The following is an 18,706-nucleotide window of genomic DNA, read 5'->3' on the forward strand; positions in this document are numbered from 1 at the left end:
TTTGTGTTACGGGTATAAACCCTGGACTTGTGTCACTATAAGGGATGACTGCTTCGCAATAAGCCTTATCGAGGCACGTTAGGGGTTCAATTTGGTTGGCTGTGGCAGACCATTTGACTGATCTTCGGTTGTTACTTATTCTCAACTGGAGGGACTTATTACCAGAGTTGTTAGAGTTGATTGGATGGGTAGTAATCAACCCCCTGACGAGACTAAGCATAACGGGAAATGGTCGCTCTCCCCTCTGTTGTCTACCTTAAACCCCTGTATGAATCCCCAATGTTCTATAGTTACCATGATTTAATTGATTCTGGACTTAGATTTGCCTTTCGCAAAGGTGTTCGAACATTTAGTATCTGAGGGGAATCAGCCGTTTCAGGCCCTTAAACCTCTTTCCATGGTGAAATTATCGAACTGCAGTTGAACATGGCACCAAGATTTTGTGGCTAGGAGGGGAATTCCTCTGGCCCGCTCCTCCTCCTCAAAGATGGTTTCTTACCCAATATCGCTTATTACCAGCAGTTAAAGTCTCCCCCCACAAGAACAACTCCATTGTGTTCGATAGATTCAAAGGCTTCTTATATGTATTCCAATGTTCACGGTCATGGACAGTTTCATAACAATGTACAAACACAAATAAAAGGCTGCTATAATAAATGTGTCTGCCAGTTGCGAACAGAGAATAGAAAAAAATCAAAAGCATTTGCACAATTTAACGGGACAGTCAAATAAAGCAAGAAACACAGAAGTCCTTTCTTAAGGAAACAAAGGACATAGAAACAAAAGTGATCACTTCCAGCCCACAAACTGCTAAGTAAAGCGGAATTCTGATTTCTGCCCCATAATCCCCACTTTCAGGAAGTCAGACTATGCAGTGGCGTCTGCTACTTAACAGGGGTGGTGAGGTGCGGACTGGGGATGAGAAAAAAAAAATCACTTGTGGTTCGTCACTTAGACAGGGACTGGGCTGTTCTCCACCCAGGTTGTGCAATACAGCCAGGTAGAGAACATGCTAAGTGCGCATGACTGTTTTGTCCGGCCCAAGACGGCCAGCCAAACTGTCATGCACACTTAGAGAGTGCCCACCACTCCTCCCCCCTGCTCTGCCAAGCCCCGCAACAACCGAAGCCAGTAACGAAAAATAAAATAATACATTTTTTATTTTTCATTTTTTACCAGCTCAGTTTTCAGCATATTTTATTGAAGGAGTGGGGAAATATCAGCAAATATGATTTTTCCTCAAAAAGGACAGGAAAATCATGTGCCAAACAAATCTAACAGATCTGTAAACAGTGAAAACGACAACCGAAAGGCATATAATTTTGGAAATATCTGCACAATAACGTTCAAATGTGTGATATCATCCTACTCAACCACTCTGTCCAGAGGGTCATAAATGTATCCATCCTTCTTTCTTTGCTGGTCGAATATATCGAACTCCTAGAGGCCAGTAAGGAGCAATGAATAAACCAGCATTGGCAATGCCAGTAGGTGTCGCCTGTGAGGGCTATTGGCGTTGGCAATGTTTTGTAGCCGTTTGGTACAGCGGTGTGGATGATTTGCTAATGCACTTTTTTAAAGTGTGTTCGTTCTGGGTGCATCAACATCAATCTTTTATTTTTAAATAAACATTTTTTAGCCGTGCCGCACTGCAGCCACACTGCAAAACAGCGTGACTACAAATCCTTGCCAAAGTCGGCTATGCCCATGTGTAGAGCATGAACAAAAGGCAATGGCAGCACCAATAGCCTTAAAGAGGGGACCTATTGGCTTTGCCACTTCTTTTTGGTCAGGGCAGAACATTCCTGTAATTCTGAGCAAGTCCGATAATCTCCCCATGTATGAAAAAGAAAAAAAAATCATTTAGTAAATATCATTCCACACAAAGGAAGTATTTGTGTCCTTGTGTTACCGAAAATACATTTAGAAGTAGATAACATCTGCTGTCACAATAAAAGCAGACCATATCTGTTGGCACAATAAACATCCATTTGAAAGGAGAAGAGCTCTTCTTTGTGCGTGCGGCGTAGTAAAACATAGCTACAAATGGCAAAGGGTTCAACAACGAAAGGGAGGAAGAAAAACTAAAATGAGTGCCTCAATCACAGCGCGAACAGCGGAAGGACACTTATCAAGCTGTAGCAATCAGTACTTGGTCCATGGTCCAGGTGAAAGAGGAAGTGAGGCCAGCACACCCTGGCCAATTAGGCAGCAAATAAGATCGACAATAAAGCCAGCAAATTATAAGCAACTGGCCGACTGCAAGCCCCTTGCAGTATACAATATTCACACAAGTGAGTGCCTGCAGCGCCATCGCAGGCAAGATCTAACAGCTGTCAAAACCCTTTACTGCCATGTGCGGTAACGTCAATAGTAAAATAGGGAAATAGGGAAATGACTCCTGAGTCGACATTCGACACCTCACTGTGCCATAACTTCATAAAAATAAGAGAAAAAATGCCCTGGGAAAATGCATGAAATCCTCCTGCGCCATAGTACGGGTTATCCGCACACCGTGCCTGACAGAGCCCTACTTGTATCGTATGTGGAGCCTCAACAGTAATGAATGACATCCTGTGAAGAGCGGAAGTGTGCTGCAAGCACGAAAACAGCGGGCTAAGTTGGAGAGAGCAGAGCTACCACGCGGCTCTCCCATTAGATGTTAAACTTACTACCAAGTGAAAACAGGCAGTATTTCCCTACTCGTCCAGTACTGTTGCTTTGATTATTGGCTGGGCAAGTGAAAACTAGGAATACGTCTTACTGAGCCTGTGCAAAATGGCGCTACCTTAGTCACTAGTGTATATGAATTACTAACTTGTAATCCCCCTGTAAAGGTGTCTTTAATCCCTTGTCTACTAAGTTGTCCACCCCATGTGGGCATTCGTGCCTTATCAAGAATCTGACTTCTGGGGAGAAGAGATTGATGAGGGTGCAGTCGTTACTTTGATGTTATCAGCTTTTCCCTTCATTCATTAATCTCATCTCTTACCTACACCTGTGCTCAAACAAAGCACCTTTGTGTTTCCCTTCTTACCATCTAAGATTATGAAAATGTTCACTGCAATCATGAAAGGGGAAACTAAAGCTACTTTTTCATTTTTTTTTTACAGTATACAATGCTTGGATGAAGGACCATGGAGGGGCAATTGTTAACATTGTAGCTGATATGTGGAAAGGATTTCCAGCCATGTCGTAAGAACTTTTTCTCCACTTTGTCCTAGCAACAAAAAGCGTGTTTTGCACCTCCGTTTCTCTATCTTTACATATTCCTATTTGAACCAAATCAAAGTATCATTTTCATAACTTGATATCAACTTTGGTGGAGAAAATCATGCAATCATTAAGTTTGAAAGTAAAGCTGACCTAGAAAATTAAATTAACTATCCTGAAAACGTTGTATAATGTCACTAAGAGTGTAAGTGGTCCCAGCCATACAGGCTGTATGCTCCATGATGCCCTCTAATCCTAATTGTAACTTTTATGGAAGCCTGTTTCTTGAGCTGGACACCATTTTATGGATTACCGATAATCCCAAAAGCGAGAAAGTGTCCTCAGAAGAGGAAGAATCCTAGGTCTACAGATCAGTACAGCACCAAAAGTGCAAAGTTAAAGATTGCACGTTCTTTTAACCCATGGTTATAAAACCCCTTCTCCATGGAATATCAGCCCTGATACTCCAGACCGCTACTTCCCAACAAAGTAATCACTGTGCTTGGCTATCCGGCCCCCATCACTGGCAGATCCTTTGTCGAGCGTCGTGGGTGGAAACTTGGCAAGGCAGACTGTTGTAATCAAGACTGGGTCCAGTTGCATGGTAAACTCGAGATGGAATTTATTAAGATAGTAAGTTCAAGATAAAGATACAGTGATCCCCACCCGGAGCAGCCTTCTGCTGCTCAGCCCATTCTCCCAACTGACAAACTCACTCACCCAACGTTCCACAGCATCATCCAGACCAACATTCCAAAACACACTCACACTACTGAGCAGCAGGTACAACACTTCTCCGTTCCTCATATTAAACAAAAACACAATGCAATGATACAAGTGAAAAGCACTTAATCTGAAAAAGTACCATTGCAAAGACCTGAGAATGGTTGAGGGCAAACCAGAAAGAATGGAAAGCAAGGAAAACACAGCACAGTGGGTTTGCAAGTTAACATCCAAAAATGCAAAAAAGCACAGGAGAAAAAGAAATTTGCATGAATGTCAACAAAAGGCAAAGCAACAGTATTATGTCCATGCCCACCCACGTACCAACAATGAAGAAAAACAAACTGGGCAGGCAAATCAATCTTCACACACATCCACTCCGTTTCCACATAAAACGCCCATCTTACCACACAAAACCAAACAAACCTACAAATTACTACACCACGCACAACCAACTTACCCCTGAGCCACAAACATACCAGCTGGCCACAAATATATCCAGGATCTTCCACGAGGGAGTTCCAACTCTAGCAGAGAGTTTGACATGCTCCTCAACCGCACCATTAGAAGAGCTATTCTCCATATGAACCTCGCTAGAAGAGGAAGGAGCATTTAAGGTGCACGCGCTCTCTCCACTCCTACTTCTGGTAGGTCACCTTCTCATTGGGCGATGGAACTCTGAGCTGGTTTCCTCTGAGATTGCCTTCGGCGCACCTTCACAGCTTTCAGCAGTACTGCCATGTGAGTCTCCTTCAGCCAGGTGTTTCGTACTCCAGCACGTACCTTCTGCGGTAATGACACTCCTGTTTTAAATAAAACTCCCTGTTAAAATGACCATTGCCCACACGGAAAGAGTCCGATTCCGCAGTGTATAGCATCATAGTGACTTGACACTACTTTGTCTGGCAAAAAGCAACTCTACTATTAATTTCATTAAAGCCAGTCTTTGGTTCATACTTACCCCTTGGGGGCAACTTGTGTTGAAGGCACCAAGGCACACTAGGGGCAGAGGCTTGCAATGTTTCATTAAGAGGAAAGCACTGACACATTAATTGAATTTGGTGATATTCTGTACAGCCGCAGCCTGTCTCTTACAGTTAGGATCACTGGTGTTTCGGTCAATGAGGCAAGATGGGCGCCGTCATTAATGTAACGGTAAAACCGCTCCAGTTTACCATTCCATTTGGCGTCATGGAGAGCAGTGTTCAAATTAGTGATGCTAACCACAACGACATTGAGTACTCTAGGTAGGCCTTTGGTAAGAAAAGCCAATAGATATTTGAATACTGCGACTAGCACACTCAGGTTTGTGGTTTGCATGTGTTTGGAGTTTATGATCCCAGATTCATTTTCTTTTTAGAACCAAATTACTAATTGTAGAATCCAAAGAATACATCTGGGTGTACGACCATCTTCCTTGGAAAGAAGTTTGGAGGGGTTTCTTATTTCAAGGAATAATGTCCCCTCGTGTACATTAAAGGATATTGAAAGTCATTGCGAAGTTCAATAAAACTATGTAGCCACTGAACTCGAAGACGGCTCACAATGCAGAGTTGTAGGTATGTTATTTCAAGTACTTCTAGCAGTGAAGAAGCACCTGATCTAGGATGGCTCAGATAGTCCAGAGCAAAAGCTAATTTAATTTGCTAGTAACAGATCTGCAAGAAATGTGGAGCATGATTTGATCAATCGGTGGAAAACCTACCAGGATCGAACAATAGTTTCAAATGTTAGTGTATATATGTTAAGAGCTTTCCTGCGATTTAAAAAATAAAATATATAGTTGACAGGAAGTGTTTACGATAACTGGAGGATCTAGGATTCTGTAAACTTTACGAGGCTGATTATTTGAAAAACATTTATTTACCTGCTGCTTAGTAGTGTTTCCCCCTCCTCCGAAACATGTGGAGTGCTTAAATAGCAGAAAAGGAACATAGGCATCTGCCAAATGTCTGCATTTGGTGTAGCGTGACTAGGGCTATTGTTTGTAACAGGCAAGGACTTTGAGAGATGTAGGAGACCATAGATTACAGTAGTATAACGATATACTGCATTTTTGAAATTACACTCGTCTTAATCGCATAGGTATGTTGCCACAACACTGTAAAAGAATGTAAAAAGAAAATTACATTTTAATACGATATTGTCGATTTAATATTAAAAGATCTTCGAAATTGACCACCCCCTACAAGTGATGTAAGCTTTTGATCTTGAAATGGTATCTTAAACTGGGAAACGTGAAGTTCTTTTTTTATTTTTTTGGTTCTTGGATATAAGGATACTGTTCGTCGGTGTAATGTACAGCTGTTGGCCAACGGTTTTTTACCTCGGTGTTCTCCATAAGTGTAAACTCTTACCTCATTTGAGTCACCCTTTTGAAGGTCCTCAATCACCGCTCCTGGTGACAATACTGTGGTTTGTCTTTGAGCTGCTCCTTTCTGACCATGTGTAGACCCTCTGTTCCTTTCTGGAGCTATACTTGCACTTCTGGAGCTATATTTGTGCTCTGTAACACCCACCCACCTGCCGACACTACCATGTACGCCTAATACGCTTAATACAACGGTTACTTTGCACTCCGTGCATGAGCTGAGGCCACAGAGTTGTGACAGGCTTACTTTAGTCTTTACTATGTATATTGCTCTGGCTGTTATGCCTGAAGTAAATGGCCATTACGCCCCACAATCCTCTTTGTTTCTACCAACTTTGATGCCTCCATTCATTAGATTACAGATGTTTACATTTCACTCCTTTTTGGCCGTTTTCAGAAAAATAACTTTTTGCCCACGTGCTGACCCTCTCCTTGGTATTTAAAACCTTATTTACTAGTGTGGTAATGCATCAGTTACTTGTATGGTTTACAGTGGCACTATAGTGCTGTAACATTACTAAATCCTAGCTTCCTACTAACCACCTGGAATATGTAAGATGTATTAGATTTCCTCTAGACGAAACAAAGTATTCTAAATCTGTTGTTTGCTTAGTTATTCAGATCTGTAGAGCACACTATCACCTGGGAGGGTATCCTGACTCTGAGCAGATGCGGGTGTAGCCAAGGCTAGGGCCTAGTGGGACCACTCAAAGCTTGGTGAGTAGGAGGCTCTTCTGTGTAGGGTCAGGTCATTCTACACTGTAAGAAAAGGCTGGTCGGAGTACAGACTAACGGCAGTGTCTGGCAGGTTTGAAAGCAAATGCGATTGAGGTATGCTAGTGCCTTGAAAGTGTGGGTGAGGAGATTGAATTGTGTACTGGGAGCCAGTGAAGCTCCTTTAGGTGTGGCGTATGTGACTGTGGCGCAGAAGGTTGAGCATTCCTGGCTGCTGAGTCCTGAGTGGTGTGCAGCCGTCTGGTGAGTTTTTTTTTTTGCTGTTCCCTGCAAAGTGTGTTCCGTAGTCCAGCTTGCTTGCAATTCAGGTGTAAGTGATGCTTTTCTGGGTGCTGACTGGGATCCATTTGGAAATATCCCTGAGCATTGGTATGGAAGCATGAGGCGATAATGGCGTTGACATGGTTGGTTATGTTGAGTTTGCTGTCGATGAGAATCCTGAGGTTCTTGGTGGGGTTGGGTGTTGGTCATAGTTCTGTTTGCCATCAGGTGGAGTACAGAGGTGAAATGCTTTTCTCGAAGGTCATTATCTTGATCTTCTCGGTGTTCCGCTTCAAACAGTTGCTCTTTATCCAGTGGGTGATTTTCAGTCATGCAGGCATGAACTTAATCCGGGTACTGGGCATCTTGTCTGTGAGACAGAGAATGAGTTGTGTACTGTTGTTGTAGGAGAGGAAGTTGATTTTGTGATTGTGGCTGATGCTGGGTAGAGGAATCACGTATGCATTGAAGGTTGGGTTCCAGGAGGATCCAAGTGGAGCTCCGCAGATGAGATCGCAAATATCTGAGGTGTATTGGGCCAGGCTGCCTGACTGGGTCATTCCAGTCAGGAAGGAGCAAATCCATTGGACTGCGTGCCCTTGGATTATTTGCTGTTAAGATGTTTTGACCTATTTTGTTATTCACAACAAATTGAATTGTAAAGTACAGAAGTTCACAATGAAAAACGACTTGGAAAACAAATGACTTAATGTCTGCATCATTCGGTTTATCATTGTTCGGACCCAACTTTGATATAACGTGACCCATATTATCAGCTGTTGGTTGTGTTATTTCAGTAGTCAACAGCAATTTCTGTGCATTTTTTTGTATACAAACCACAACACATTTAGTTGGCTAGGAAAAGAAAAGAGAAGGCAGTAGATGACTAAAGACTGCCTAGAGATTCTTGTTGTATGTCTTCGTAGCAAAATACCTGCCTGAGGAAACTGATTTTAACTAATCTGTTTTGTAGAATCACTGTTGCAGATTGTTTCTGCCAGAATGGCTCACTAGGTTGAAAAAAACAGGCCACTTGTTTTTAATTCAGAGGGGTTCGGCTCTGTAAGGCCCATCAATCCTTCAATGTTCCCTCCGCTATTGAACCACATGGGCTGCTCCAGCTTCCCCTTGTCCTACCCCCAAGTGTTATTCATTCTAACCCTCGTAGCAATGCTATCCTTAAGACCCCATCATAAGTTCCCACCCCCTTTTCACTTCTTAGCTTCATCTGTCTTCTTTACTACCATGTTGTGAAAGACCTAAACAAGACTACCACTTCTCTTTAAAAAAAAAAAAAAAAAACACATTTATTCTTATGTTTCCTGTTGCTTGGTATTGTAAGATTTGTTTATTTTTCTCAGTCCCGGAATATAATCTTGGGTCAGATACACAGTTTCTACAACAATATTACATTTTCATGGAACAGGTGTTTTATTACACTGCAGCGTTTTTCTAAACTGACATTTTGTCAGCCTGATTATAATTTTTTGTATTCTTGTCATAAAGACGGAATTCTGAGATCCTATGATCATAGAGCACTTGTCTTGTGAGATTGTTCTCTTGAGATGCAGAGACCTCTCAGATCTGTTGAGTTTTTGAGGCATTTGTGTGGCTGTGGTTTATTCTTCACTACATTGGCTAATATGGAACACCTGCATCTGCCATTCCCAATACAGGGAGAAGCGCATTCCCTTTGAATACGCTCCTGAACTCTAAACGGAGGTTTGTGTAATGTGTACTCGACCATTCTCGAGACCCCTTTCTGAGAGCCATGGGACACGCGGGTGCTAGTGGTCGTAACCACAGGGACTGAGGCCTTACTTATGATGTCCAGGTGCCTGAATTACTATGGATTCAGAGTAGCTAGGCCAAGTACCATGTTTGCGCTAGAGTCCCAGGATAGCATGCTCCGAGCAGTTCAAGGTTCCCTCGGGGGGAGGTGGATACAGGATAGTGAACACATGCTCACAACTCAACGCGCACAGCAGCAATACATCCTAGTACAGCCAAATACTCACTTTTATGAAAAAAGGGAAGTATTTTATTTTTTACTGCTGTCAGCCCAAAGGAGAAATACGACATTCACAAAACAATTACAGTCCAGCACAAACATTTAACACACATGCACTCCCCAGCACAGTATTCTTAATGTATTGTACCCCCATAGACCCAAATACACCCAACATATGTATCAAACATGAACGCACTGTATCCTTCCTGTATTGTATCGCTCCTAGGTACACGTACACCCAGCCCATGCATTTGTCCTGCATGCACTTTGAAAGCGGGTTAGCCCTCGCCAGTGACCTAGGTTAGAAAGGACCTGTTCACTCCTGCTGATGCACAGTATGCTACCGCCACGCTTGTGCTGCTTAACTCTTGGTGAAGGTGGTGGCCTCTCACCACTGCGAAAATAGCTTTAGGCTCCCCTCCTGGTCCAACAGAACAGCAATCCACGAGACATGCCTATCTCATGGCGCACACACATGATGTGTGTTTTTACATATTTTGAATATTTTCTGTATCAACTTTCACCCATCACTCATGTTCATATCGCTGTACTTGATTTGAAATGTCAGCACAAGTTACATGATCATCTTCACATAATCCCATTGAGAGACTGGATATGTCAGGAGGGGGGAGTGAGGGAAACCTGATTAACTATTTTGGTCCTGCTATTGAGATGTCCTGTCTTGTTTTATATTTGTTGTAAAGCCACACCGGTGCTGCAAGAGCTGGAGTCGATAATCTGACCAAGAGTTTAGCCATCGAGTGGGCCAGCCAAGGAGTCCGGGTGAACTCTGTTGCTCCTGTGAGTACCAACCTATGCAACCGATTGTTTACAGCTTCTGATGTAGAACTTGGTTAGTCTTGGAGAAGGCCCTCGTGTCAATAAGAAAGTCACTGTTGTATCTGAGAGGGTCGATAGAGTGAGTGGCAGATTGAAGAGGACAAGTGCTGTTGCAAGACTATTGCGTGCCCTGTAAAGACATGCTACGAAGGTTTCAAACCTAGTGCAGATATGTGTGTTACGATGTTAACTGTACTAAGAGAAGAATAAGGTTTTGTCAGAGTCAGAATGGTCTGTAGGACAACCTGACTGTGCCAGATGGGCCAGTCTGACAGGTCGGTGTGTGGGGTGGCTTTTGGGTCTGGTTTTGTGGCTCTGTGGGCAGGTGTTATGAAAATCATTAATGAATGATTTGTCTACAGTAGCCAGCAGTACTGTTCAAGCAGTGGCAGGTTGCACTGGGCTAACAGACACAGTGCAGAATGTCTGTGTCTTACCTGATATGTACAGAGCTGTATCGTGTCATATCTGCTGAAACGCAGAAGGTGGTTGCAGTTCTGATGTGAGAATAAATCAGCTGCAACCTAAGCCACCATTACTGCTGCACTCCTGCCTGAGCAGGTCGATGCCAGACTATATGACATTAAATGTGGGTAAAGTGGAGTTCCTGTTGCTGAGTGGACCGTCCTGCAACATTAAGATTTGGTTGGCAGTCAACATGGTAAATCCTCTCTGCACCAGATCAATTAGGTAGGGTCTTGGAGGTCCTCTTTGATTCTGTGGATTTCTTCAACCACCACGTCTAAATTTATTCCAGTTCCATTGTCGGATTCTTATGGTGTGATTCTGAATCCAAAGTGCCAGTTCCCCAATGCATCAGGAAAGTGCAGGGGCTAAATTACTGAGCGTGGCTGGTGCCAGACGGTGGCATCTAATTCCTTACTCACAGTGCCACATCTCCACTCTGCCAATTTTAAACACCAGCTTAAACACTTGTTAAGCATGGCTGTTGTGCCTTAAGAAATTATTTGTTTGTTTCTTCGGATTGTTTGCCTATGTTATTCTGTTCTATGTTGTTCTGTACACCCTTAATGTTTGCTGGCTTGATGATTGATTCTTTCTGGCTTTTGCGTGTGACATCTAATAAATACAGAGTCCTTCCCCAAGTTCCCTGGTCTCGGACTGTATCCAGCCCCTGATACTACCAGCTATGAATAAATGCTTATTATGACATTTCAGATCTGAAAGAAATCCGTCAGTTAGATTCCTTACCTTAGAATATCCCCAGGCATCAGACTGGATCCGGAAGGTTTTTCATCAGCAGTACCCCTGCGTGTCTGTAAGCGTCATCTGCGGCTCCGCGTCCGTCGTCTGCGACGTGATCGCTGGGATGACGTCGTCGGAGTACTTGGACGTCGCCATCACGCGCTGACATCAGTTCTTCTTTTTTCCGCACCAGCAAGCGCAGATCTGGGAAGAGCTAGTATCCTAGTCACTTTTTCACAAACTTTTTGGTCTACTTTGACTATCTTTTTCGAGTTGATTCAACTCCTGGTGCCAGTAGGGATGCCTGGATTTAAACCGTGCAATGCCTGTCAGATGTCGGTGACCGACCCCCACCTCTACTGTCTTAGGGCCGACCACGACGACAAGTCGTGCCCCGACTTCCAGACCTTGACCTCGAAAGCTAGGCGTGAGCGGTCCCTTAACCTTCTCGAGCTCCGGCAATCGGCTCCGCGCCGCTCAAGGAGGAAGTCTAGGGACCGGTCACGGAGCCGCAGCCATCGCCGCTCGTCGAGCCATCACCATTCGTCCGGCTCAAAGTCCTCCGGTAAGTCGAGGCACTCGAAGTCGAAGAGGCGACATCGCTCTTCTGACTCCACTCGCCGGTCGCGCGATTAGGCAGAGGGTTCAGGTGGCACCACTCACGCAGCTCCGCTTGAGCCGCAGGAGTCGTGTCTGGCCCCACACCCTCCGGTCCCTGGGCTTAATGCAATTCCAAGTGAGATTCGAGATTTCCTCGTGGCCATGAGGAGTCTTTTTCCGCCGTCGAGGCCTGCCGGTGTGCATTCGGGCCCCGCGGGTCCGACTGGAGGTCCTAGCGTGCTGGCGGCTTCGGCCCTGGCGTTGTCTGCGACTTCGGTCCTGGCGCCGCAGGACCCCGCGGGATCCAGGCCTGGATCCCGGTCGACGCCAATTGACCTCACAACTCCTCCGCTGGCGCCGGCCCCTACGGTGCCACTCCCGGCGCCGTCTTTGGATGACGCCGTGCCCGGTTTCAGGCCCAGTCTGACGTCTGAACGACGCCGCTCGGCGCCGTCTCCGTCGTCGATGGCTCCGTCCTTTATGCCTGTCTATCAGGACACGGATGAAGGGTAGGACTGGGAGGGGTCTGAGGACCCTATGGCACAGCAGTGCCAGTTAAGTCAGGACTGGGCAGATGAGCTGGGGGAGGCCAGTGGTCTTGACACGTCGCCAGACACTGGTTTCATCTCTCCTCCCTCTGTGGCTACGGAGGAGGATGCTACTTATAGCCTTGGCTCTTGAGCTTCCTGCTGTGGCCGTGAGGATTAATCTCCTCACCGAGGTGCTTCAACCGCCAGGAAGCTCTTCGGAGCCTATGCTGCCGTTCAATGAGGCCCTCACCGACATTCTGATGGGCACTTGGTCCAGGCCCTCCACAGTGCCCCCTGTGGATCGGAACGTAGCCCAACGCCACTGCCTGGCTCCGGGCGTCCCCTGCTTCCTGTCCACCCACCCCACCCCCAAGAGTCTGGTGATCAAGGCCTCTACGTCCCAGACCGCATTCCCGTCCGCTCCCCCTGATCAGGAATCCAAAAGGCTCAATCAGTTTGGGAAGAAACTGTTCTCCTCAGTTAGTTTGGGGTTGCGGTCTTTTGGGCCATTACACCCACTCTCTGTGTGATACGGTGGCGGACCATGCTCGCAAAGGCTCTTGCTGAGGGGCGAGATGCGTCACGGTATTCCATCAGATGTGGACTTAATACCACTGACTCGCTGGGCAGAGCGATTTCCACGATGGTGGCGATCCGTCGCCACGCCTGGCTGAGGTCCGCCAATTTTTCGGGGAATGTCCAGAACACGCTCATGGCCATGCCCTTCGTTGGCCGTCTCCTTTTTGGCAACAAAGCAGACCGTGCATTTGAGCGTTTCAAGGACTCCAGGGCTACGGCCAAGTCCTTGGGCCTGTCGGGCCAGCGCCAGCAGACTTCTGCTTATCGTCCAAGAAAGGGGCGCCCCCACACGTTCGTCCAGCCACAGGTCGCAGAACCAACCTCAACACGGTCGCGGACGTAACCGCCGTGGCAGTGCAGGGGGCAACGGCACGGTCAGTCCACATCCACCCCTGCAGCATCCGCCTCAAAGCCCTCCTAGTCCGTACTTTCAGGCCCATTCAACGCCAGTGGGAGGCAGGGTTCGCCATCACCTACCCCACTGGCGTACCATCGCTTCGGACAGGTGGGTGCTGCAAATTGTCCGAAGGGGCTATTCCCTCCCCTTCGAGGTGACCCCTCCAGCCACGCCCACAGTTCCTGGGCCAGAAGTAGGTTGTGGTTGTTACTCCCACTACTTTCCGGTTCCCAAGAAGGGCAAAGGGGGCCTACGCCCTATCTTGGACCTCAGGAGCGTCAACGGCTTCCTCCGGAAGGAGAAGTTCAAGATGCTGACTTTAGCTCAGGTCCTGGCTGCCCTAGACCCTGGAGACTGGATGGTAGCATTGGACTTGCAGGACGCTTATTTCCATATCCCCGTCCTGCCGGCCCACCAGCGCTACCTGTGGTTCAAGGTAGGCCACAAGCACTTTAAGTTTACTGTGCTCTCCTACGGCCTCACCAGTGTCCCTCGGGTGTTCACGAAAGTGATGGCGGTGGTCGCAGATCATCTGCGCAGATCAGGGGTTCCAGTCTTCCCCTATCTCAATGACTGGTTGTTGAAGGCGAGCTTGCCCCAGACAGTCGTCTCCCACCTTCAGACTACGGCCAATCTCCTGCACTTGCTGGAGTTCTCCATTAACGTGCCAAAGTCACACCTGAGTCCCTCTCAAAAGTTCCTCTTCATCGGAGCGGTTCTGGACTCGGCGCAGTTTCGGGTTTATCCTCCCGGGCAGCGGGTTCGGAATATTCAGGCTCTGATTCTGATCTTTCAGCCTTTACCCCGAGTTTTGGTCAGGCTGATGCTGCGGCTCCTAGGGCTGATGGCCTCCTGCATCCTGCTGGTACATCACGCCAGGTGGCGGATGCGGGCTCTGCAGTGGGACCTGAAGTTTCAGTGGGCACAGCGTCAGGGCAATCTGTCCGACCACGTCCTGATCTCGGAGGGCCTCTGGGAGTCAGTTGCAGTGGTGGCTCATGGACCGCTATTGGGTCGGTGGCAGATCCCTCTCCCTTCCCCAACTGGAGCACACAGAGGTGACGGATGCATCTCTCTTGGGATGGGGGGGGAGGCATATGGGAGAGGTGGAGATCAGAGGCCTCTGGTCTCCGGCGGAGTCCCGGCTCCAAATCAACCTTCTGGAGCTGTGGGCGACCCGGCTTGCTCTGAAGGCATTCCTTTCCTCTGTCCGGGGAAGTGTAGTGCAGGTGTTCACGGACAACACCACCGCCATGTGGTACTGCAACAAACAGGGCGGGGTGGGGTCGTGGACCCTTTGTCAGGAGGCTCTGCGCCTCTGGACATGGCTGGCACACTAGGGCATCACCCTGGTGGTTCAACACCTGGCAGGTTCCCTGAACGCCAGGGTGGACGAACTCAGCCGCCGGTGCATGATGGATTACGAATGGCGTCTAAACTCGGACGTGTTGGACCCGGCCTCATGGCGTGGTCCTACCTCTCCCGCACGGCGGGCCCCAGACGACACCAACCCTCCACCGAGCTTCGGGCGGCCCCTCCAGCCCGACCCTGCACGACCAACATTGCCGGTCCGGTTACCATCCCGGATCAACACTACCGGCCTAGCTCCATCATAGGCCCATCACGCCCGAACACGAGGCCTTCCCCGACGCCATCTTGGAACCACCACGTCACGGGCACGTGGCCTCTGCCCTGGCCCTGGCCCTGGCCCCGGCCCCAGCGAAGCCCCGACATCGAGGCGCCAGGATCCACCCAGGTGGTCGAGCGGCCACTCGACGGATCCCGGAGGAAGGGGGAGTTTCGATGGTCCCCCAGCCGCCCCCGGACGCCTGGTATTGATCGCCCCCGGCATCCCTGGGCGCTGGCTCCACCCCCCTGCTGGGTGTCTGGACACCATCATCCCGGCCCCTCCGGCCCCTAGGCGCGAGGGTCCGGACATCAAAGGACTCCAGCCCTATATCTGGGCCAGCCCCGGAGCAGGACCTGAGTTGTATCCTGGACTGGAAGCCCTGCTGACGCTGTCACGGCCGACACCAGACGAACTCATCCTTCCTGTAACCTGAAGCCATCTTGAGAGCCTGATGGCGCTGCCGCGGCCTACCTTGCTGAGACCATCTTGAGAGCCTGCTGGCGCTGCCGCGGCCTACCTCGCTGAGACCATCTTGAGAGCCTGCTGGCGCTGCCGCGGCCTACCTCGCTGAGACCATCTTGAGAGCCTGCTGGCGCTGCCGCGGCCTACCTTGCTGAAACCATCTTGAGAGCCTGCTGGCGCTGCCGCGGCCCGACCTCTCGGAACCCCCCAGCTCGAGGATTGAGAGCTGTGCGTAGGGTATCCCTTCTTCCAACCGAGTTGAGACTGTCCCGCTACCCTACCCCCCTTTACGAGACTTTACGGATCCCTCGATCTGCCTGTATATACTGCCAAGAACCAGCAACCTTTATTATCTATAAAAGCTTAAGATCTTGACCTCTGGTGTGGTGTCCGTCTGTAGTGTTGTGATTACTCTGCTGTACGATCCTAGGAGAGGACCCTCACCCAGGAGGCCTCTCGGTAACGCTCGGCTACTTCCCGAAGGAGAGGTGGACCTAGGGGTGGTCAGTCAGACATCTTCTGCCTCCCCCGGGGTCGCCTTTCTAACATTGGTGGCAAGCGCCGGGATCCGAGCCCACGCAGATCGTACAGAGAGTGATTCACTCACTACCAAGAAAAACCCACTACGACCATGAGCACAGAATTCCAGAAAGAGAAAATGGAAGACTACAGTCACAAGGAGCTAAAGCAATTCTGCAAAGACCTAGGCATCGCTACCACTGGCTTAAGCACCAAAGAAGACTTTAAATCGGCCCTGCAGGCCTGGGTGGACGCTGGCGACGCGCCACCCCCGAGTGAAGATAACCTGGGCCCGAACGGAAGCCCGGAGGCTGAGACGAACCCAGCGGGAGGGAGACCCGCAAACCCAGACACGGGCCTCTCCCACGAAGACGCCCGAGAACGAGAGAGGAACCGGCTCCACGAGTTGGAGCTCGCTCGACTCCGACAAGAAAGAGAGATCCAACTGGCAGAAAGGAAGTTAGCCCTCGAGCAGCTACGGCTAGAAGGAGACCTAGAAGAAAGGCGAAGACAAAGAGACCTCGAGGAGAAATAACTCACGCTCGAGCACGAGCGCGGCCTCAAAGAACTGGAAATTAAGGCCAAAACAAACGAGACCGGCACCTCCGGAGGCAAGACCTCCCCCCCGCCGGTGGACACGAAGGTGCACATACCCAAGGATGTCGTCAAAGAGTACTATAAGAACGACGACATCCAACAGTGGTTCAAAGCCTACGAGGTCGCCATGACCGCCCATCGAGTACCCCTCAAGGACTGGGGCGCCGGCCTATGGGGGAAGTTTATCGACGAAGGGAGAGACGCCCTGCTGGAGCTCCCTGATGCCGAGATGACCTCGTACGAGCACATGAAGACCGCCCTCCTCACTCGCTACGGGCTCACCCCCGAGATGTACCGGCAGCGATTCCGAGACTGCAAAAAAATCCCCGGTACCACGTGGGTGGAGTACGTGAACTTTTACAGCAGAGCCTTCGAGGGGTGGGTCAGAGGCTGCCAGGCCACCACCTACCAGCAGTTGGTCGACCTCATTCTATGGGAACATCTTTCCAACAACTGCTTCATTGAACTCCGGCAGCACCTCCTCGACCGCAAACTGACTGAGCCACGAAAACTCGCTGTCGAGGCGGATAGATGGGTGAGCACCCGAGTTCCTCGGAGTCCGATGGGAGACTACGGCCGGGGATCCCCGGGGAACCACCGACCACGAGGCGGCGGAGGAGGCCAGAGCCGGGGACGGGACGCCCCCCAGGGGTCCTCCCCTACCTCCACGTCGCCATCCCTGGGCCGAAGAGGGGGCCCCCCAGCCAGACCCGGGCCCCGCCCGAATTTTACGTGCCACAGATGCCAGCGACAGGGCCATTACGCGAATGACCCTCTCTGCCCCATGAACCAGCGACCCGGCACCACCGGTCCTCCAAACCGCCAGATCGCGGCCGCCGCCCTGGGTGAAGAAAGAAGCGAGGAAGAGGACGACGACTACGAGCAGGCCAAGTGGGAGCCCGCCGCTATGACCTTAGCATGCCTGGGTACTCACGACCTTATCCCCCGAGACCCGATCCCAGGCAACACCCAGAAATACCGCCAGTGGGTCACCATCAATGGACGCAGGGCCGAAGCCCTCCGGGACACTGGAGCCAGCGTGACGGCGGTCCGCTGCCATCTGGTGACCCCAGAACAGATCCTTCCTAACGTCCTGTGCCCAGTCCGGTCGGCAGACAACTCGGAGACTCTGTGCCAGATGGCCCGCATTCCCTTCGACTGGGGAGGAGTGTCGGGCATGCTTAAAGTGACTGTCCGAGACGATGCCCCCGTGGACTGCCTCCTCGGGAACGACCTGGAAAGTCCCCCCTGGGCCGGCGTCGAACGGAGAGAGCACCTGGGGATGCTAGGCCTTCCTGAGTGGGCCTGTGCGACCACCCGCTCCATGTCCGCCCGAGCCTCCACCCCAACGGAGGAAGCCCCGACCGAGGAGCCGGAGTGGCCCGCACCTCCACCGCCCGCCGTCCCCGAGGACGCCGACCCCGAACCCGGCCCCCAGGGGCCGGCCAAGAAGACCTCACCAAGCTCGGCCACCTTCCAGAACTTGCTCAATGGCGCCAAGAAGGTGGCCCCACCCACGAACAATTCCGACAGGAACAGAAAACCTGCCCCTCCCTCGAGGGAATCCGACAGCAAGCCGCTACTCAAGCCGCTGGAGACCCCGCGGTTTCCCACTGGGTCTATTGGGACAACGACCTTCTCTACAGCGAGCAAAAGATTGCCGAACTAGGGGCCAGCCGGGTGCTGGTCGTGCCCCTCCGATACAGAGACTTCCTCCTGAACTTAGCACAGGATGTGCCCCTCGCCGGGCACCTGGGGCAGGACAAAACTTACAGCCGCCTGGTGACCCATTTCTATTGGCCGAAAATGCGCAACGATGTGCATAACCACTGCAGAACCTGCCCGACCTGTCAAGCCAGCGGGAAGAGCGGGGGGAAGGTCAAAGCCCCACTCCAGCCGTTTCCCGTGGTGACCACCCCCTTCGAGCCAGTGGGAATAGACATTGTAGGACCCCTGGACCCTCGCACCTCGCATGGACACCGCTTCATCCTCGTCCTGGTGGACCATGCCACCCGCTATCCCGAGGCCATTC

The 18,706-nt window shown here is 49.9% G+C and overlaps 1 protein-coding gene across 1 annotated transcript in view; it reads left to right on the forward strand.

The window, feature by feature from the left end:
• The window catches only part of PECR (peroxisomal trans-2-enoyl-CoA reductase), a 79,475-nt gene that overhangs the window by 18,040 nt on the left and 42,729 nt on the right, over positions 1–18,706 (forward strand). The window contains exons 4-5 of the mRNA XM_078679279.1: positions 3,114–3,195; positions 10,019–10,115. Coding sequence (XP_078535405.1) covers positions 3,114–3,195; positions 10,019–10,115 — 179 coding nt within the window. The remainder of the gene's footprint in view (positions 1–3,113; positions 3,196–10,018; positions 10,116–18,706) is intronic.

Source organism: Lissotriton helveticus, chromosome 3_1, assembly GCF_964261635.1.
Source record: "Lissotriton helveticus chromosome 3_1, aLisHel1.1, whole genome shotgun sequence".
NCBI classification, from domain to species: Eukaryota; Metazoa; Chordata; class Amphibia; order Caudata; family Salamandridae; genus Lissotriton; species Lissotriton helveticus.